General features: G+C 37.7%; 1 protein-coding gene across 9 annotated transcripts in view; it reads right to left on the reverse strand.

The window, feature by feature from the left end:
* The window catches only part of CACNB2 (calcium voltage-gated channel auxiliary subunit beta 2), a 245,547-nt gene that overhangs the window by 11,047 nt on the left and 212,219 nt on the right, over window positions 1–22,281 (reverse strand). For 5 of the 9 annotated variants that reach the window (XM_030943441.1, XM_030943439.1, XM_030943438.1 and 2 more), the window contains 6 exons: window positions 21,752–21,832; window positions 21,417–21,475; window positions 18,280–18,389; window positions 3,827–3,978; window positions 2,997–3,092; window positions 1,535–1,720 (listed from right to left, as the gene is read on the reverse strand). In XM_030943441.1, coding sequence (XP_030799301.1) covers window positions 1,535–1,720; window positions 2,997–3,092; window positions 3,827–3,978; window positions 18,280–18,389; window positions 21,417–21,475; window positions 21,752–21,832 — 684 coding nt within the window. Of the gene's footprint in view, window positions 1–1,534; window positions 1,721–2,996; window positions 3,093–3,826; window positions 3,979–12,083; window positions 12,093–18,279; window positions 18,390–21,416; window positions 21,476–21,751; window positions 21,833–22,281 lie in introns of all 9 variants that reach the window. The other 4 variants (XM_030943437.1, XM_030943436.1, XM_030943445.1 and 1 more) reach the window with 1 other exon arrangement.

The following is a 22,281-nucleotide window of genomic DNA, read 5'->3' on the forward strand; positions in this document are numbered from 1 at the left end:
ACTTGAGCAAAATAATTTAGAAGTTTACAAAGCAAAGCAAGTTTATCTAGCAAGGCTGCACACAACAATACTGAATTTCATACTCAGAAATTCGTCCAGCTCACAATTTTTTCAAGGTGTTTCAGCTCTGAGGACAGAAAAAAAGGCAGAAATGAGCTATAGCTTACAGTCTCTTTTCCTGCAACTGTATCTGAAGGCAAGAGAAGGAGATAGCCTTCAAGATGGCTAAAGAAATTTTTCTTGTTAAAAGAACAAACTTGTCAAGTCTGTGGTTTTCTAATGAGAAATAAATTATTTGACACAAATACGTGTTTTGCAAAACCATAAAAAAGAGCACAACTATTTGCATTTTAACTTGGGTGCAGATACTTTTTTTCCTTTGATTTTCTAAAAGGAAGTGTTTTTCTTAGCCAAAGTTATGAATTATAACTTGCATATGTATGTAATTTATGGGCATATATTGAACTTCGGTAGAAATTTAGTTGTAGTAAGCCTTTATTTGATCTGGTACAGATCTATTTTATTCCCCTCTGTGTACTTCTCAGCCTCAAGGAGTCACTCACTACTTACAATGAAGAAGTAGTTTAAACATTTCATTTCATATCATGCAACACATATCCAAAGGAAAGCATCTCCTTATGCTGAACACCTCAATAAAATGATACAAAGGAGAAGAGAGGGGACATAATATACCCATATCAACAGGCACATCAGTGCAGAGGCAGGAATAAAGCCAGCTTTTGCCAGCTCACTGAGAGTGTGCTCACTGTACAGAACACAGAGCCTCTCTCAAGGTTTTTCTGCACAACATGGGACTTGGTTTTGACATAAGAGTTTGGCTCCAAGGAAGTCTGTACTTTTCACAGCAATGGCCAATAAATAAAAGAACAAAGGAAACACTGGAAGGGCCACTTTGACCTTGAGTGTTTACTAATACAGTCAGTAATCCTCAACCTCTACAACTCTACAGCCTGTGGGAAGATTGGCACAGATTTCCCTCAAACATTTGTGGATCTGCCCTGTACATAACCCAGCTTGTCACGCAGGGCCTCTGGGGCCAGGATTTGCCTATTAGCCATAGTGTGCCCATCAGTCAGGAAGTTACCAGAGGCTGGAATGTGCACAGTCTTAGTCTAGTTTTATTTCTCTGACTGGATTACACATGGCCTGCTATAAAAATGCTTGTGGCTGGTACACATATTACTGGCACAGCGGTGTCCTGGGCACAATAAAACCTGAAGTATTCCATTTCACATCAACATATGTTTTCATTCAGGCCAGCTTAGCCCTTGGAATCAAAACCAGCCCCCTAGTCAATACACAAACTCATGCTACTATGAATACAATAGCAGTAACAGCAACATCCTTGCATTTGCCTTTTATACTGAAAATGGGTGAATGTCTGCTGAAAAAGCTTTCAATCTACCAACAACAGGAAAACATATTCAGCATATTCTAGTATCAGCCTAACTCTGTGCTTTGGAAGGAGAAGAAGTTGACAGAAGAAAAAGAAGAGATGGCATAAAAACTGTACCTGTAAATTAATATTTGGACCCGGGCTAATAGGAAGAGTGGCTGTTGCAAGTGTGCGAGTGAGAAGCTGGTTAGGAGGATTGCTGCTAGGTGGATGTGTGGCCTTCCAGTAGGCTTCCAGATAGTCAGCAAGGTGCTCACAAGCATCTTCAAGCTGGTTCTCATCAAGAATTACATCAAACATTTCCTGACAAAGAAAAGGTTTTAGTGAGAATAATCACCAGGTAAAGGGAGATCAGCTAAATACATTGATCATGCTTTCCATTAATCAAAAATGAATCATGTTTTTAGTACTTGTATTAAGATATTGAATCTTTTTTTTTGTTTTTTTCTGAATACAGTTGATACAAAAGATGGTAATCATAACTAGCACTAATATTATACTTGCTAAAGCAAGGCCTTGTGACTTCCACATAGTAATGCACAGTCAAAGAAGACAGGAAGAAGCAGCTTGAACAAATCTTAAATACACAGAAAGAAGGGATAAATATTGAACAATTAACTTTTAAAAAAATGGGATGGCAAGAAAGGGATTCAGTCCCCTTGTAGAATAACTAAGAGAAAACTAAGATAAACTAAGACCAGTAACAAACAACCATAAGAATACAGATCATTCAGTTTCCAAGTGTCATACAAATATTAGGTAAGAGATTAGTCACACAGTCTAATTTTAGTCTCCTAAAGTTAGGAGGTGAGTTTTATCCATTTCCTCCCTGGTCAGGGAGCAGAAGGCAGCTTTGAGGGCCTGTGCAGGTCTCCAGCATTCTTCATTGACTTCCTGGGGACCTAAGCATTGCTTAACTGAGATGCTTGAACTTAAAAGATGAAGACATTCCTTTCACTCAGCTTCGTAACTATGGCAAATTATATCTGCAACTGAACTGTACTCCCATCTTCTCGTTCCTTACCCATACTCTTGGCAGCTGAGTATGCAGGCAGAAATGCATGCCAGGTTTAAAACACAGTTGGGGTGCCATCACCTCTACTTTATAGGTAGAAATTGAGAGAATTTGCTTCAGTGCACATCTGAAGAAGAACTGTACAGCTGTCAGCTATGCAGTACCACTCAGCTCTTTGGCAAAACCCTGACCAAGAACATTAGCAGTGGTGGGCCATGCTGACAGATGTCCCAGAGGAGCTCTAAACTACCAGAGATAAAGGACAGTCACTAAGAGAGTTCATTTTTCAACCAATAACCCCCTAAAACCTAGGAAGTAGAGCAAATGTTCAGTTTACTGAAGCACTGACTGTACCAGCACACATCCTAATAACTGATTGTGACTAGGACTCTTTTTCCCCTGCATCCTGAAGCTGAGCCCTGAGACCTCAGGAGGTGCTCTGCAAAAAGCAATAGTTAAATATGGCCAGAAGAGGGCAAACATTCCCGAAAATTATGTAATTAACCTCGTGCTTGAAAAGAAAGGCACCTTTCAGAGACAAGACATAAATTAACAGTAACTCACAGGAGGACACTGTGCCAGTTTATCAGCTGCTACCATCTGAACATTAAGGTGTTTGGCCTGAGATTTCCCTCGAGATTTTATCAACCTCTGTAAAACCTGTGAAAAATAAGACATTAAAAAAGTGAGCAGACTCATACTAAATTACATGTATAACCACTTAAAATGTTTACATTTTAAACTGCTCACATGAGCAGAGCAAATTCTTCATTTGTTGGCTTCAAGAACATTTCCTGTGTTCCCTCATCCAGGATGTGCTAATTTTCATTTACATACAAATATCTCCTTTCCTTTAGAAGCACTAAAAAGTTCCACTCCTGCCTTTTTTCTGCTGCTTCGGTTTTGTTTTTTTTCTAAATTGAATTTTTTTAATTGATCTCCTGAGTGCTCTTTTCACAAATTCATCTTTCTCTTTCAAATGCCTCTTCACAAAGTCTGTGCATTTTTTTACACACAGTGAAAGAATATATTATCAGATATTAAAATTTAGCAATCAGTCTGATACTCATTCAGTGAAAATCATTCTTTCATTTCCATATTATTTTGATTTAACAAACCATGAGCACTACTTATGTGATTGATACTGAAAGTGCAATTCCAACTAAAAAACTCATTGGAGCTATAGCATATTTTCCATAATAGGTTTTAGTTAACACTAGAGCTCAGATACTTTTTTGATTATTAATGGTTCACTATCCAAAGGGAAGCAATAACAATCTATAGTTCTGAACCTAAATGAGGACATGTGAATATCTGCATTTAAGGCCCAAAAAAAACCAAAACCAATCAACCCAGAAAAACAGAAAAAACATGAAGGTATCTAAAATACTTACCTTAGGAGAAGAAATCTTTACGTATACTATAATGGGAGCCAGAGAGGTTTTGCTCAGTTGAGCTGGGTGATTAATGGTATCAGCATCAAGCACTACCAACTGCAGTGTCCTGGCCAATTCAAAGATCCGTTCTATTTCACTTTGAACTTCAGCTGCAAAGTAGAAAATTAGAGTTAGAGCAAATACTAAGAGGTGATTAGCTTTATGAAATGTGACAATATAGCAGACTGGTGTGTTGCTCCTTCTCTGGCTGCAGGAATTGCTGTTACCCGTGCACATCCCTGGCACAGCAGGGTAATGAACACAGCGTTAATGAGGGAGTTTCACCCTCGCTTTGCTGCCCTTGCAGGCACTGCCTGCCTCCCTGCCTCACCAATTCCTGCTATTCCAGGCTGCAGAGATACTGATAATACCTTCTGACATGACCCCAGACCATGTATATAAGAAAAAGGGGTACAAATGCTTGCTGCATCAAACAGCAATATGCCACAAATCTGCTACATGTAAATAATGACAGCTCAGACTTCACTCTTACCCAGCAACCAGCTTGCTCAAGCTGGAGTGCCTGAGACAGGCTTTAGGAAGTACTGATTGCTGTACTAGTAGAAACCACTGTTTTCCCATTTACTTCAACTTACCAAAGCTCTGGAAAACAGGTTTTGTTCTACTGGCTTCAGTATGGTACCATGTCAAAAATTTGGCTATTATGTGTAAAACACTTTTATAATATAAAATAATTGAATAATTCACATAATGCTAAGGCATCCTCCTAACAATCCCAGGAGCTGTGGAAAGCTGATTTTCCCAGAGGAAAATAATCTTTTCTTCTTGTAGTCATGCTCCCAGCTCCTCAGCACCCTGATTGGCAGTACTTTCCAGGGCAAACCTCTCCAAGACAGATGGGCTGCATCCGCTTTCACAAGTGGTGTAGAAACTGTCTTCATTCCCCAGTGAAACAAAACTACATCTTATAATAGCAAAATCATCTTTAAAATTAAATCACATTTTCCTGTTCAGATCTTGCTATTGGCTGATTTCACAGAGGAATTAGAGAAGCTGGGTGATTTATGCAAGTCTATAAAGAAAGTCATTGGGCCAGACAAGATTAATTAATATAGGTTTCCCTTTAAAGGTTGTGCATGCTTCATGAACCAAAACCAGATTAGATATCTAGACCATTCAAAGAAAATGTTAGAAGACAACCAACAGAGACTTAAAGGTCAAGAAAAGGTACCAAAAATTTAATAGAGAGTTTCTTGAAATTACATTATCTGCCTTTTAGCTATTATGCTGGCAAAAGCTTAACTTTTGCTTGAAAACACAACCTACCTGGTCTGGCTAGAGGGAGTTTTCTACATCAAATGGTCTCTTTCAAGAGATATGATGAGATTGATTTTTTTCTATCTTAGAATAGCAACTGAATAAATCAGGTACTATAAAAGGGTTGCAAAATTTCCAAGAGAGAGCAAGGCATCCTACCAATATTTTGGTTCCAAATCAATAGGTGATTGCTATGGTAATTTTATGAACAAAGTAACATCTAAATGGTCATCAGAAAATCTATATATGATATCCTTTATTGGAGGAGGTGGACATTGGTTTGGATTAGAGATCATTTCCAACAGTTTGTGATTATCTGCAGATCTGGGTGAGCACATACAATCAGTCTTTTACAGCAGTGAATATTGTGAGATGTGCACGGTGTGGTGTGGAAAACATCGATGCATGCTCTGCTGCTGGTCAATAAAAGCACTATGGTCCCACTGCTGTCTGAATTAGGACCACATTTTTTATGACAGAACTTCTGATGGTTCTTGCCACATTCACAATTACATTTTCTACAACTTTGTTGCATAGAGATACTGCTGAAATCACTGAATACCACTGTCTCAAGAGTTTTAGTATAAGATAGTCAATAATCTATCCCTAATCTAAGTACAAATGACAACTAGAATAAACATATCAGAGATAATTTGTCACACTGTTCTGATGATGAGTTTAGATTGCTTTCCCACAATTTCAAACCAGGCTCAACACTTCAGTCAGTATAACAATATTAGTTAATGTATCATTTTAAGACCATTCCAGACTATTAAAAAACTCTTGTTCAAGACAATTTATAACCAGTATAATCTTTCTCTATGCCATTGTATCATAATTTGGTCTGGGGAAGCAGTATTTTCTACACTGCTTGCAGCACTTTTCTGCTAGTAGAGAACACATCTCTGTGGACTAGATTTGCTGCTATACTTTTTGAAACATCTCTGCCAGGGCAGAGTTTACCTCAGGGTATGTTCTATTGTGAAACACCCCCAGGGCAATAACTGCAGGTAACTATGGTCCTCTGAACCAATCATTTCTACCTAAGCCTGAAGATGGACAGAGATCTTTTTTGCCAATTAAAATGTATTTCAGTACCTACTTTTCTTAACTTAAGTATAAGACATAAGTTCAAGGAACTCCACTGCATGACTAGTGAACTAATACATGTGCCTCTACCTCTTCAGTCAGGAATGGATGGGGAAAATGCCACAGGCATAGCTCAAGAGGTCCTGATCTCCTCTTCCTTAGTGTACTTCTTCAGCTTCTGGAAAAACTTTCACTTTGCTGGAAATCTTCTGAATTCCAACTTTACAAGATTCTTGCAATTACTTACATAATATTAGCTTCTCTTTTTAGATGACAAAGGCTTTATCCACTGCTACTGCTTTGGTTTTCATTTTTCTTTAGAAATATCTCAAAAACCAAATTCTCTACCTGTAAAAACTCCTTCTCAACAAGACATTCAACCTGAATTATCTCTCAGACTTTTGCCCAAATTAAGCAAATAACTCAAAAAGTCATGTGGGGATAGTAACACAAATGTCACTGCTAGTTAAAATAGGGAGCTGAGAACAGTGACAGTAGGGTATCTTCAAAGCAGCACAGTAATAGCTTAGCAATTTTTCCACCTCCATGAATACCATCTATTTATAATAATGTCCCTTCTTATGTACTGGAGAGGCATAAGAGTGAAGTTAAAACACTAAACTCCAATAAATTGTATTTGCTGATCATAATGAGAGGGATAAAAATAATTAGAATTACTGTGACGATCATCATGAAATGCTGACAGCCCAGCTACAACACTCAAACCCAGAAATCAGCTACCAAATTTTAAAGTGACCCTTACAATCTATTTCATATGGTCTCCTTGGTAACCAGAAAGTGAACATATTTTAAATTACAGGAGCACTCAACTATTTATTCCGTACAATAAGGAATCAGCTCTAAGAAACAGTAAGTACACATCTCCCAAAGGACTTTGAACACAGCACATTTAAACTTACTTCCAAATATTAATTACCAATATCACTACTGTGCCTTGAATAGAAATTCACTGCAATGAGAGGACAAGTAAATCACTTATCCCATTATGGGCATCGACAAATATTCTTTACACCAGTTGGACCTCACAAGTGAATTCCAAGAAAAAATCTTTCCCAGTTCACTACAATAATCTCACCTAAAATACAGGCAAAGATACAACAACACTTCGTCAATTCACTACTAACATAATGAACTGTGGTGGAACTTAGGGTCACTTATGTAATGCCATGGCACAGGAACATTCTCTATGGTACAGAGCTGGAGAAGCACAACCCTGCTGCAAACCTGGGCTCACCCATAGCAGCCAGGAGCCACCAGCACACAGCTTGACAGAGCCGTGGCTACACCAGCAATTTGTTTCAGCAAGACCCTGATGAAATAGCAGTTCCATGAGAGGGACGAGACACAAAATGGACACACATCTGTCCTGAAAGGCCCAAGTGAAACACAAAATACTGCTTAGAGGAAGCAAAGAAATTTTGATATTCACATACTCTCAACTGAGCACAGTAGGACTTTCATAGCCTATTAAATTTATTAAATTTGACCTTGTCTCCTGTCTGTGGTTTCTGTGGCTCTGTTTTGTTCATTGAAACAGATAGGTAAATTATGATTTCAACTGCAACAGGCACAGAGACAAAGCATGTTTTTTTAAACAAGGCTGCTGATATTACAGACATATGGAATGAAAAGAACACAACTCTGTCAATGTATGCAATACAAAATGATTAGCAACACCTTACACAAATGGCTTTGAAATAATTTTATAAATTAAGGAGAATAGACATCAGTAGCCATGATTTTTTATGCTAATTCTTTTATACAAGCATGGTTACTTAAAATAATTAACCACTAAACTCCATGACTATAACTAAAGTAATGAGGAGTTTAAGGCAACCTCAGGATTTCCATAACAAAGGTGAAAGAAAAAAAATGTAGTTTTTATTCCAGTGCCTTAAAACCACCTAGAAGGGTTTGCATCAAAAAAGGTGCTAAAGATAATACTGAAATCCAAGAAAATAAAAAAAAATAGGAAGTGATAATTATTGAGCTGTGCTCGCACAAGTCTCTAATGAGAACAAAATCGTGAGCTTGACTGACAGAATTAAAATTTTAAATTTTAATTTGTGAGTATGTGTGTGTGTGTGTACAGATGCTTCATATTGAGTGAAAAATCACCAGTGTCTCCATGGGGTCCTGTTGTAAGCAGCATTCAGGCCACAGCAGGCTCCCCTGGCTGCTCCAGGGATCTGTGCTCCCTGGAAACAAGGCAATGAGGCTGAGATGCTACCAGGGTGATCCAATAAGCTACAAGGGGGTTGAGCACAGCAGAGCAAGCTAAGAAGAAGACCCACAGGTACAGAAGTGTTTAGCCTCTTTCTTTTCATCTTCCTCTTTCCACCCCTCAAGCAGCAATGCTGCTCTGGGTAGGTGGAGAGCAAACAGGGGCTTGGGCTGGGCAGTCTCCATTGCTTCCCCAGGCAGGGAGGTTCAGTCCCAGTCTCCAGGCAGGATTGCATGACCCACCTCACACTGTGGGGTGTCCCAGCGCTGGGGAGCAGAATGCTTTGTGCCTCTGCTCCTGCATATACAGCTAAGAAGGAAAAAAAATCTTGAAAAGCATAAGCCATAGGGAATAAATGCTTTAGCTTAGTCCTCAGGCAACTGGTCTAAAGATTGCCTGGATTACAGGTGTTTTAATCAAATGTCTAACCTAAATGTAGTTTTGTGACTATACTTAGATTTCCCTGGTCTCCACCAAATACCTTAGCCACTAGCTTGTTACGTAAAAAGGGGAGGGTGGGAGTGGGAGGATGACAATATTTTCCAGGAAAAGTGGCTGCATGTGTTACTCATGCCTAACAGATGGGGCTTCTGCAAGGGATAAGGCAGAAAGGAGAGAAGCATGTCTGCTGCTCTGCCTGGAGCTCCTGTCTGGGCTCTGCTGAAGGGGAGCTGTGGGGTGAGGTGCTGCAGGAATGCAGGGTTTTCCTCCTCCTGCCTGCTGAGGCTCAGTTTAGGCAGAATTCAGATGGCTTTTAATGTACACACACGTCCAAGTGGTATTGACAGAAACGATGTCATGTTTGGAAACCTCAACAAAACCAAGATCTATTTATAATGGACTAACATCTCCTGAAATGCAGCACTGTAATTATGTGAAAATATAAAACAGATAGTGTCATTTAAAAATACTAAATGGCACATAAAAATGTCTACTTCCTGCTTCATTTCTCTGGGCTAGCAAAACAATAGCATTCATGGAATGATGCTTCTTATGCCAAGTTTAAATTGGAAGTAAATTTTAATGGCCTATGAATGGAAAGATTGAAAGCAGCAGACTGCAGCAGTAACACAAGTGGCTGAGCACTGCACAAGGGTGCACTGAAATGACTGTGCCAGGAAGAACCACAGCATCTTCAGAAGGTGCCCTGCCACAGCCAGCACTGCTCGTATCATCAGGCTCCCTCACACTCTGTTAAGGAGTAATTGTAATAGCAAAACTGAGCAAAGAAGCAGTCTAACATTTATTTTCTCCAGGGGATCAAGCAAGTGTCTCTGCATAGTTCAGAAGGACACCATCATGTCAGGCTGGCAATAACTTGGGTATTTTGCATGATGCCTCATTACCCAGAGCAGTGCTATAGGCTTTTACAGATCTAGTCCATACATAGGCACCAAGTAAGCATTCCCTCGGTCTGTTGTTTTTTTCAGAACAAACATAAATAAAAATGTTCAGCCTTTCTCACAGACAGGACGTAGAAATACTCCATCCTTGGCTATTCAACCCCTCCTGCTGATGGTGTGCCGCTCACAAAACATTTGTGTATTCACTGAGTGGGAGAGATTCTGACTCTGCAGCCTGATGCTCAGAGTGGGAGGCAAAACACATGGATTCCAGTTCCTTCTCCAGGGAAAGTTTAATTATTATGCAAAGTGCGTAAGGCTCAGCAGGACCAACCAACAGCCATCCTAAAGGTGCTCATAGCCCTGGCATGGTGATGGGAATGATGAGTCCATGCCTCTCTTAGCAGAGAACAGAGCTGAACCCAGAATCCTGTGCATTCTGGTTGAACAATGCAAATTTTTAATCTTGAATAAAATGGCGATACAGACTGCTGAACTTCAATCAGTTCCACCAGCCCAGGACAAAAAAAAAGCCTCAATCAATTCAACCTACAGTGTGAATATATTTAAGGGAAGCAAACCGTACTCCTAAACAAACAGCTAACTAGCTAAAAATATTTTCTTCACCTATCCAAGTGTCCTGTCTATTACAAAGATATCCATAACCTTAGAAATTATTCTAACACATTGCTACAGTATTTTTCAAGCACGTTTTGTTTCAATGTAATTATCAACCACACATATTTCTGTATAGTATCATGAGAAAATATAAGAACAGGTTGCTAAGAGTTATTTCTAATTTACAGAAATCAAGAATTTTTCCCCCATATACCCTTTGAAAACACTCAGGAAATTTCATTCAAATGCTTTACCTATACTGTATCAAAACCTTATTTGAAAGCTGAAATATTGGAAAGTTAGTAATAAACTTTTAATACAGAACTACCTAAAGAATTCATTAGGGAAACTCTCACATTAGATGTTAAGGAAATCAAGGCTGCTCCAGCAGGATAAAACAGTATTTTGGGGCATGTGAAACTGATAAATTATAACAGGTTCACTAAATTCATGCTACTCTTACCCCATTTGTGGGCAAAAAGAAGTATAGCTACATCCTCATGAAAACCCCAAAAGCTCTTAGCTGCTATTTTACTGCATTCTGGTTCAAGGCAGGTTTAGGTTTACCAGGTTAACATATTTACCACTTGAGAGTGAGGGTTATGGACATTTGTCACAGCTACCTTGAATATAAAATTATAAAGGGACAATCAGGATTTTCCATAACACATTGAACATCTCCTTTATTTTCTTTGAACTATATTTCTGTGAATTCTGAGACTTTGGGAAGGAAATGCACTCTTGGTTAAGTCCAAATTTTGCATTCCTTGTCCTTGGCCTCTGTAAGCAATGAAGGTTTTTTAGGAGGCCTAGCTAGCATGCTCTTAAATTTATTTTTGATTTATAGTTGAGGAAGTCCTTACTTGAAACTTATCCTATAGGACGACGGTCATTAAATTACCAGACATGGAAAATACATAGTAATATAAAGTATGTATAAAATATACAGTATGTATGTATATATATACACACATATGTATATATTTAACAAATAAATTGTTACCATAGTTTCAAGCATTCTATTGCCTTCTCACACAAATATCAAGGAAAAAAAAACCCTGCAAGGCTGAAATTTGCACAGCTAATCCACAACTATCTCTTTGAGCATTTATATTTCATTTTCAGAAGACAAAACTTTAGGGTATCAACCTAATGATGTGAATGGAAGCTCTATACACTTTTTAGAGACAGCTTTCCAAAAGTAGGTGCTCAATTGCACATGCAAAGTGGGTGCATGTAATGCCTGACAGGTTACTGCATATGCACATGGAAAGCAAATAAACACTCCCAGGCACGTGATGGCAATCAATTTACCATAAAGACAATGACACATTTTACATCCATGGTCACATGTCTGTGTTAGAACACGCAGATTAGGTGCACACATCTCAGAAATACACAATGTGGGATACCTAATCTGTAGTGTTTACTTGTCAATGTCAACTTTATTTTTAGAATTACTTGAAAATAAATCAGGAAAACCAGCAAGGTTTTCTAAAAGAAAGACTTAGCAACACAGTACAGGATCGGCTTTTGTCTGTCAGTGAGCCAGATGCAAGAAACACACAGTGGTTCTGTCAGGTACAATAAAGCACTGAACACAAAACAGCAGGAAAAGTAATTTGCAAGCTTGTATACATACCTAAAACATCTGGAAAGGGAGAGCATTAATGAAGCAAAGAATGGAAAAAGCCAACACAATCAGGTTTTGTACAAAGCATACAGCATGAGGTAAGGTTATAACAAGTATAACATACACAGAAAAAGGTTTGGGTTCTTTGGACAAAGAAATGCAGCAGAAGCACAAAGCTGGTTCAGTTTCTGCAAATGGCATGTGTCCATATAAAGAATTAACTAAGCCAATTGGGGCTGATTTTCAAATGAATAAGGTTTAACCACATACTGTACATTCTTGGAGAAAAAATCGGTTCAAAATTACAGATTTCTTCTAGGCTTTAAAAGAAATTTGCCCTTTCCTTCAATTTAGTTCTAACATCTCACGTGTTAAAACATGTAACAATATTGACAAGCAAACATTTCCCTTTACATCAAAACAAGCTTAATTAGAGAGTGTCCAGTTTCAAACTGGGATAGAGAGGAATAAGACTGTACTATTCACCTAAATCTTTATGAGCCAAACACTATTTTAAAAAAGTTCTCGAGAACATTAATTTTATACTAAATATGCAGTGGCAGCATTGGTTTCCAATAAGTCAAATCCCAAGCCTATTTTTAACTGATTCCATTACAAAAGCAAACTGTCAGTCGATAGGTGTGTGTAGCATTATAAGCTGAGAGAGACTCCTTTATAATCCTGTAAATCCAGTTCTTCGTGGCTATTCCTATTTCTTATTATCACATTGTTGGTGTATGTCTCTTCAAAATAAATTCTGGTTTGTCTATTAAATCATTCCAAAGAATGGTGCTCACTTCACTGTTTTCTGTGCTATGTACAACAATGCAGACCTGTATTGGGTGATAAGAGTTCTCAAAAAGAGGTACATTTATTTTCCAGAGGAAAGTATTTGGTATTGATATATCAAGCACAGAACCTTTTTACTACCTGAAGTAATTAATGGAACACTTGTTAAAATAATAAAAAAACAACAGAATATTTCCAGAAGTCTAAGAAATAGCCTTCTCTGCTGCAGTTACAACTGGTGCTCACAAACGTGATCATAAGTGAGGGGTAGATCAGTGGCCTGGCTGCATGAGGTACCACTACACAAAGTTTGATGAGTAAAAAAATAGCTTTTCATTGAATCTGGTAGGAAGGAGGGATTTGGATTAACAAAAAGCAGTTCTGGGGAGCTGTATTTGCTATATATATACATATATATAAAAATATATATATAGCAAATATGTATATATATATTTACATAAAGGCATTTTTAAGTTGTACCAGATATAGGAATAAACCACGTACATCTCTGTCCATGTGCCAATGACTGTTCAAGGAGAAGAGAGAAGAGAGCAACTCATCTCCCCACATCTCATAGTTGTGCAGCCAGGAAGCCATTTCAGAGTAAACCAAAACAAACCAAAACAAATACTGTTTTTCCTTAGCAAGAACAAAAATTTTTTGTGATAAATACCAGTTTTAAATACCTAGGCCAGACCTAAGTCACTGTAGATAGTCTGGACAAAATCATAAAACAAATGAACAAAACAAAACAAAACAAAACAAAACAACAACAACAACAACAACAACAACAACAAAACAGCACAAATTTAGAATTTATAATTTGCTGAAATTCTAGGGTTTTTCCTTTCCCCCCTCAGTGATTTGGGGAGAAGACCCCATTATTTTCATTTTAGAGAAGGGAAAATGTAGATAGAGAAAAAATCATTTTCCAGGACTCTGAGCAGACCTGAAGCAGATACTAGAAAAGAACTAATGTTATGTGAGTCCTGATTTAATGATGTATCTATAAGCCTTGTAGTAGAGAATACTCTTGACTGCAAAGATAATGCTGATAAAATATGAAATGCCAAAATAGCTCTCCTAAACCAAATCTTTTGTGATCTGTATTTCAAGAGAGCACATTCAGAAACATACAATATAGCTGTTTCTTTAGGGCTGCTGTCTCATTCAGTATGCAACTCCATACACTGTCAACTGATAAGAAGCCATTGAATAATTTACTTCATTGTCAAATACTTGCTTCACATCTCATTTAGAACACATGGCTCTAATCTTTCTCTGAAAACAGAATGCATAAAATATTTACAGGCTATTTTGTGGAGCTTACTTTGGTGGTAGATGCAAAAAAAAAGATTTTTCCCTTTGAAATATCCCGGTTAGGTGAGAAGCTGGAATTATTCGTATATTCCAAAGAGAAAATTGAATTACAAAGAATAATCACAAGTTATGAATAATTCGGGGGGATTAATTTTCAGAAATGTAGTGTCTGATTCTTCAGAGTAATTACCAGTAAAAATTATATTCTGAATAGAAATGCAGCAAATCCTGATTCCTGGGGATTCTTTCTTTCAAAATGGAACATAACCTTGAAGTTTCTTTTAGAAGTCAGTACTAAGACTCAGGACATTCATGATGCTGCTCTGTACTGTCAGTACAGAGTATCAGTACTGATCTGAGAGCAGGAAAAAATTCTTTGAGCTAGGCTGGGAATGAAAATAATATCTCCCCAGTTAAATGTCTGCAAAGAGTAGAGCCTAAAATAAGAGAACTTCTGGGGAATGAGGATCCACAAGGCTGATATTTTACAAGCTCCCAGGAGGAGCTCCAGTACAACATAAAGGACTGCCTGTTTTCCATCCCCCTTCTCCAAGGCAGTGCATTACCATGCAACAGGCTGATTTTGATGGTATACACTATTATTTGACAGATCCAAAGCTTGAACTTCTCTTTCAGCTACAACACTCAGTCTTTCTACAGAAGATGCTTGAAGCATACAAAGAACAGTGAGAAAAAATAGCCATCTTCATAAAGTCTGTAAATAACTAATCCAGTACTGTGCAGCAGTTCTGTATCAGAAGCAGCAAAAGCCACTATTGCATTGGGGCAATTGCATTGCTTCCAATTCCCCACACTGTTTTATACATTTTTCAAGAATATTAAGGCAGAGGACTGGTGGAATAGTCTGTAAATATTTCATCAAAGACTGGATCACAGCATATATAACCTAAAGATACTAAAATGCTGCACAGTTAGCCTTCTTATTATCACTTCCTAACCTTTATTTTGCACTGCTTCAATTTGTAAAACTAATAATATTCTTTTAATAGGATATTTTGTTGACTTATAGCAAATCCATCACACAAACTGAAAAAAAAATTCCTCTATAGAGTGTGATATTGACACTCACCTCTTCTACTTCAGCCAACTAAATACTCACAGCAGTGGTGTGATTATACCTACCAGCAGACTACAATGATGTTTTTTGATTCTGACTCTTATTTCTGCCTTGAGGTACATTGTAGATAGGCAAGGGAACAGGCTGTAACATGCCTTGTACTTTTTTCTTTTGCCTTCTGCAAGGGTTTTCCACTGTCTTACAAAAGCAGTTACCTTTTCTGACTCCAGCTTATTTTATTTTATTTTATCTCAGTTTATCTCAGTTTTCCTCCAAACACTGCTGCCACAGCACTTCCCTCCCTGACTTCCTGTCTGATTTCTGTCCTCCCATGGTTTATCCCATGCCTAGAGCACTGACCTGGAGGTGCTTTATCAGTGGGTTTGACTATCCCAACTCTTTTTCCATATGTCCAACTTTTTCCATAATGTATTTTCACTACTTGCCTTCCTGCCTTAGCCTGGCCAGCCATTTATTCCTCCAGGTGAACATCTTTCAAGTAAATGACTTTTTATTCAATTCTCCATGCTGCACAGCAAAGGAGGGACTACAAATTAAAAGATGAGCATCTTTTCACCTCAGTTCTGCTTGGCTGCCCTGACTCAGTCTGCTGGGAGAAGGTTCTGCTCAGCATCATTGCTGGACCTTCCCAAGGAAAGCTGAGTCTTCAAGCAATTCAGATGCAAAACCTGCCATGTGTTAGCAGCAGCTTCCAATCATTTGGTCAAGTTTTCTCATTAGTTTCATAAAATTGCGCAGAAATATGTAACTGAAATTTTGTTCAAAACCCTGCTAGATTACTAAAACAATGGGAGCATTACAGCTTCTGAAAGAAAAGGGTTTGAGAATATTTTTGCATATGTAAAATTATTTTGTTCCCTAAATTTATGCTAGAATGACCCAGTTGCTCTGGGTCTTCGAAGTTATTTTACGAATCAGTTAATTTTTAGAACAATTATATGCAACTGAAAACCTGATATGTAGCAGGAAATCTTAGTTAATAACAGGCCTGTTACAAAAACTAGAGAGACACATCTACCTATCTATCCACATATTTGCATATATGTATATATAAACACTGTCATCTTTTGGGTGTCCCAAACTGAGGCTCTGTCAGAACTCCCATTTTAAATACCTCCATCTAAAAAAGTAGCTTGACACAAAGAAAAAATGTTGATGCTCTCAAGAGTACAGTTCTACATGAGGTAAAGGTGTACAAGATTGAGCAGCATTTAATTTTTATTGATTTTTTTTCCTGTATAGAATTTTGTGATAGGTGTTTCACATATATGAGAAATTAATGATATGCTTTCACTGCTGCAAATATTTGCTGCATATATTTGTACAGTATTGCAAGATTGCATAAGCTTTGCTGATGAGGCTTAATCATCATGATTGTGTTCCATGACTAGTTAGCCTCCATACTCATTACTAGTTTTCAGTCCTAGTCAAAATAAGTGACACTTTATCTTTTCATTAGATTATTAAACAGTCTTTGGTGACAAGATGAAATTCACACATAAGAATATTCTTGTGTGTAAAGATACTAATTATATTGTTACAGTACATTGCATTTTCATATTTGAAAACACATAAAATAAGACACACTTGGAAGCTACAGACTACTTTCAAGCAAAAATTCACAGCCTCCATATAACTGAAAGCAAAGGTTTTACAAAACAAACTTTCAAGAAAGGGAACTAAAAATTTTTAAGGCAGACAAGCTTATTCTAAAAAGTAGTACTATATTAGGCAAATGTTAAATATTCAGTCACAGTTCAGGTGTTGGAAATTTTTTTGTTGCATAACTGATAAGAACTTATTAAATAGGAAGAATGAAGCTACTTTCTTGTTTCACAAAATTTACAATTTTTCAAGATGCAGTGCTGTGTTCAGCAGAAACCAATCTCTGTCAAAGGCTACTAAGAGGAACCTGCAGCTCTGTAAATGCAGAAACATGACTGAGTATTCACCTGGGATGTAGGAAGTTCCACTTTTTTTGGTATTTGATGGGGGACTTGATGGCGGATTTATTATGGGATTTTGTCCCATATCTCAGTCAAGCCTTACACAAGTATATAGATGCAGACTCCTGGCAGGATTCATCTTAGAATCGCAGAATGGTTTGTATTGAAAGGGACCTTAAAGGTCATCTAGCTCCAGCCCCCTGCCATGGACAGGGAACCTTCCCCTAGACCTCTTGGCTATTTCCAGGTGTCTCAACACAGGGAATGCACCAGTGATAGCAGCAGAGTCCCGGATACATCTCACTCTAGAGGAAAGGCAAAGGCAGTCAGGAATTAAGACTCCAAAATGATCACCTTTTCCTCCTGACTCTAAGGACACCTTGCAATGGGAAGCTCCAGGGCAGCCACCTGGTACTGTAAATGGTTACATTCAATTACAACTTCCTAGCTAAGCTAATTTTTATTTTCAAGGTAATAAATGTTTAATTATTGACACAACTGGACAAGCTTCAGTACAAAAAGACTCATGTAAGATGACAGATATTTAGGCTATGAATGTAGCTATACAGTTTTTAAAAAACATCTCCCTTTTTGCATCCTTCCTTTTTTTTTGTACCAATCTTACAATTAGTTAAAACTGATACAAAATTCATAAAATGTGTACTTCAATAATTTCTCCCAGGCTTCGTGTCAGTAGCTATCACTACTAGTAATCTTATTAAAAATCATGCATAGTATAAATAATATTCATGTAATTCCAAGTATTTAACCAGAAGAACATGCCTTCAGATTTTATATGGATAGCTGCCTCTCCCCACTGAGGCCAACAGCAAAACATGAAAACTGAGCACAAGCAGAATAAACCAAAATCAGCACTATTAGAAGTTTACCTGATAGTGATTTAAAAATGATTTCTAGTGCCAGAATTTCTGAATTATGGGAACTGTGATTTTCCCACAGCAGAGAGAAGGCTATTTTTAGCTTACACATATGAAAGGAGAGTAGCATACTTCACAGGCAATTTGTAGACAGCATCATTGCAGGTACTCACCTAGGCTTGATCTGGTGTTAGAGCGCTCTATGATCGCGTGCTTGCTGGGATTGTTTAACACTGAGCGTTTGGCAAGCGAGATGTCTGCTGTGACTCGTGTAATTGATATACTGCAAGATAAATACAGCAAAGTAGCACTGAGCGCTATTTAGCTTTCAGGGATGTGGGGAGAAGTCTCATTTAACACTAGAAGATGGCTAAGACTACAAGAAAGTAAGTTCTCAGCAGCACAGTATGCTTCACCCAATGTGAACAGAGAAAAAACTTTATCTAACTTAATATTGCTACAATAACTACTGATAAGTCATCCTCCTACAGGAGCCTGGGGAGAGGGGAGACAGGAGGAGGTCAGGGATTGCTGCAGAAGATGGGACTTTCTTGGGGTCTCCAGGTCTGGTGACGGTCTGACATTTCACCAGTACCCCCAGTATGACCAGGCTGGTTTCTCCTTTCCCTGACTTCTTGAATGACAAGAATATACTGAATGACAACCTGGCTTTATCCATACCTGCAAGACATGTAGGGATATGCAGAATTAAATGGTAAAGGTAAGGCTTATTAGGGAAATGAGTCCAGCAATATAACTGAGGGGTTTTTTGTTTGTTTTGGTTTGGGGTTTTTTGGCTTTTTTATTGTTCAGCTTACTAGCATGTGTTTTTCTGACAGAGTGCAAGAGCTATAAATTTCCAGAAAAATTCATGCTAGCAATGAAATGCTAGCATCTAAAAATAGGAACTGTTACTTGGAGAAGCACATACTTGAAAAGCCTAGGTTGACTATCTGGCAAGCTCAGTTTTGTGTTTATGAGAAAAGATAAGCCAAGAAAGAAGTGGTTACTTTCAGTTGTTTGCACTGCTACATAACCTTCTGAATATTCTTCTTCCTAGGAAAACAGTTACCTTGGTCTATTTTGCTTTACAGGGTCAAAATGCCCCCTTAAGTTCCTTTTCAAACTCTCTGTTCTAATGAGGTTTAGAGGTCATATTTTTCCAGTGCTGAGAGTTAAATCAGACTGATGATATTCCCTGTTCTTCCTTGTAGGATTTTACTTGCAATTTAAAAGAGGAAATAGATCTGCTAAGTGGGGGGCTCCTCTCTAGCAAGCACAGTCAGATGCTGTTTGTTCATCTGAAATGTAATCCAATAGGCCATTTCCCAGTGAACTCAACATGTGTATGCACTTATCTAAAAAATGTCACAGAGCCAGAAGTTAATATGAAAAAGCAGAACTATGTGCACAATACTGATTAGTAATATAATTTTGGAAACCTAGGGGTGATTGAGCTTAAGCTAAAAGCATAATCAAAGGTGGTGATTTCTGGCACAGCTCCTCACAGACAATGCCACTTGTCTTAAAATTAAATCAAACATGTATATTGGGATACTTATTAGTTTTCTTTATTTGCTAATGGAAGGATTGTAAAAACTTTTATAGCTTTTTGGTTTTTTGAGTTGATTTGGATTCTTTTCTGCCAGTCTTTCTTCCTACAGGCAATAGTAAATTTTTGCCTTTTAAAATGAAATTATGGTATACTGAACGATGCCAGATTTATCAGTCTGTTTGTCTATGAAAAATACTATTTTTAATTTTAAGACTTTTTACCATCTTTCTGAGGACATTTTCATGTCTTTGAGAAATGGCACATCAGGAAGACTAAGTCTGCTCTCAAAACAAAGGGTGTTTATGTTCATCTTGCAAAACAATTGCAATGAGAGTAGGGACAACAGTGTGGCAGCTCAAAGCAGTAGCATGAACCCGAGAATCTCTGGTGCAAATTTGTTCAGGACCTTAAGTAATGATTCCAACGGCTACTGAAGTTTGGTATGCTTCAAATCTGCTACTATAGACACAAATTTTTTTTGGAGTATTTGTGGATTCACCCTGCCACAGTTTAATCTACAACTGAAAATCTGACATGCTCTAAAATATTTAAATATATAAAGATGCAATAATTTTCTTCTGCTTGCAACAAATGTTTTGTTGACTTCCAATTCTGAAGGTGTGTTATCTAGGGTTTGACAATCCTGACTAATTTACTAAAGTGGTTAGGTATTGACATCATTATTCTGACTGAGAAAAACCACCAGCTCAAGCCACAATGTGTGGTATTTTAAAGAACTGAAGCTATTGAAAAAAACCTCAAGCTCCCTTCTTCAAAGTTTTGACAGCAGCAAGACACACAGAATACTGTTATGGATCTGACCACTTCCAAACTAAATAGAACATTCCTTGAAATTACAGATTTTATTATAACATCTTCCTGTTTTCACAATTTTTCCTCCCAAAGTCAACCCATTAGGACATATTAATCTGGAGCTTGATCCAATACCAATATAATAATGTCTGGAGAATGCATCTGATGTCTCTGCTCCATGGGTCTGTGATGTTGGAGTTATAGACCACAGCACTGCTTTTAGAGACAGACTATCATTTGACATCATGCCACTATCATTTGACATCTGTACCACAGCAGCGCCTGAAGGCTCAAATGCAAATCCCATTGTGTTACAGCTGAGTGTGCTGCAACCACTCAGATCAGAACCCAGCAGGTGCAGCCGATGTGCTGCCAAGGGTGAGTGTATTTCAGCAAGGTAGGGCACTGCCCCACCCCCCTCATCCCACTCCTTTTGAAACTTCCCACTATAGAGCCCACAACTACTGTCAAACCAAGCTCCAATCCTGAAGGATCAAAAGTTTGACAATCCCATACACCAGATAGTTTGAATCCTATATCACTCTTTCCGAGTTGGATGTCAAGTGAGGAAGTAGAGTTGAGGAGGAACCATGGCTCTTGCCAGTTTGCTCAAAACTTGGGAAGCATTGATGAGATATCACTTGAAAAATATTTAAAATCACTTTCTAATCTGTAGATAAATATCTAGCAATTTGGAGCATGAATGTCACAGTCCTCAAGAAGACATCTTTTTTTCCACTCTCAACAAATATATGCTCCAGAACACTTCTCACTGCAACATAGACTCTGCAAGCTCTGTCAGGGAAACTTCCAATCCACACTTATGGTCCGCTGATCAAGGAATTAGCTGTCATTCCTAATTTTATCCAATGTTATTATTTCTGAAAAACCTGGCAATACCCAAATGGAACCTGAAGTATATTTGCATTGCAAAGTACTTACCGCCCTTCGAATCTATGTTTTAAAAAATCAAATAATGCTTTTTGCATCATATCTGTTACCTAGAAGGAAAAAACCAACAAATTAATAACTGCATAGGAAATTCATAATACTGAATGCTAAGAATATTATAGAATAAAGCTGACAATAAATCTTCTATCCAAACAATGGGATTGGTATGCAATTTATTTTTAATCTCAATTCTGAGATGAAGTAAAATAAAAATGAACAGCTATTCAGTAGGAGTAAAAACTGTCTGCTGTTTGCCTATGTTATAAATTATCAAATACAAATGAAGCACAGTATTTAAAATGAAACTATTTACAACAATCAGTTACCTCATATCCCTTCAGAGAAGGCCCCACTAAAACTACTGGTCGCATAGAAGGCACTACATCATAGGGAGGGATGTGCTCTGTCTGCAAAACAGAAAAAGTTTTCAGCATCACAACACCTAGAGAAAGTGTTATACACTCTAAGTATTAGGAGCTCTGAATTTCCAGTAATGTCACAGGAATCTTAGATTAATTAACTTTTTCCAGGAACTGATAGCACAAGATAAGGACATAAGAGGTTCAGGAATTTCTTTTGGAAAAACTTTTCTTTGACTTCAGGGTTTCCTACTGTTTTCATATATACTTTGGATAGTTAAAAACTCTTATTGTGGGTCATGCACGTTTCCCACTGCATAATTCCTAACAGGTAAATTGAAAAGGTCATTTCCAACAAGTAATGAATTGAAATGGTTAATTCAATAGCTGTGACACCCGTTTTCAACAGAAATTTAATATACAAAATTATGAAAGAGAAAAATAAAATAAAAGGGGGTGAGAAAAGCATAATGCATCTTTTTTTAAAATGTTCAGAT

This window comes from Camarhynchus parvulus, chromosome 2 (assembly GCF_901933205.1).
Source record: "Camarhynchus parvulus chromosome 2, STF_HiC, whole genome shotgun sequence".
Classification (NCBI taxonomy): domain Eukaryota; kingdom Metazoa; phylum Chordata; class Aves; order Passeriformes; family Thraupidae; genus Camarhynchus; species Camarhynchus parvulus.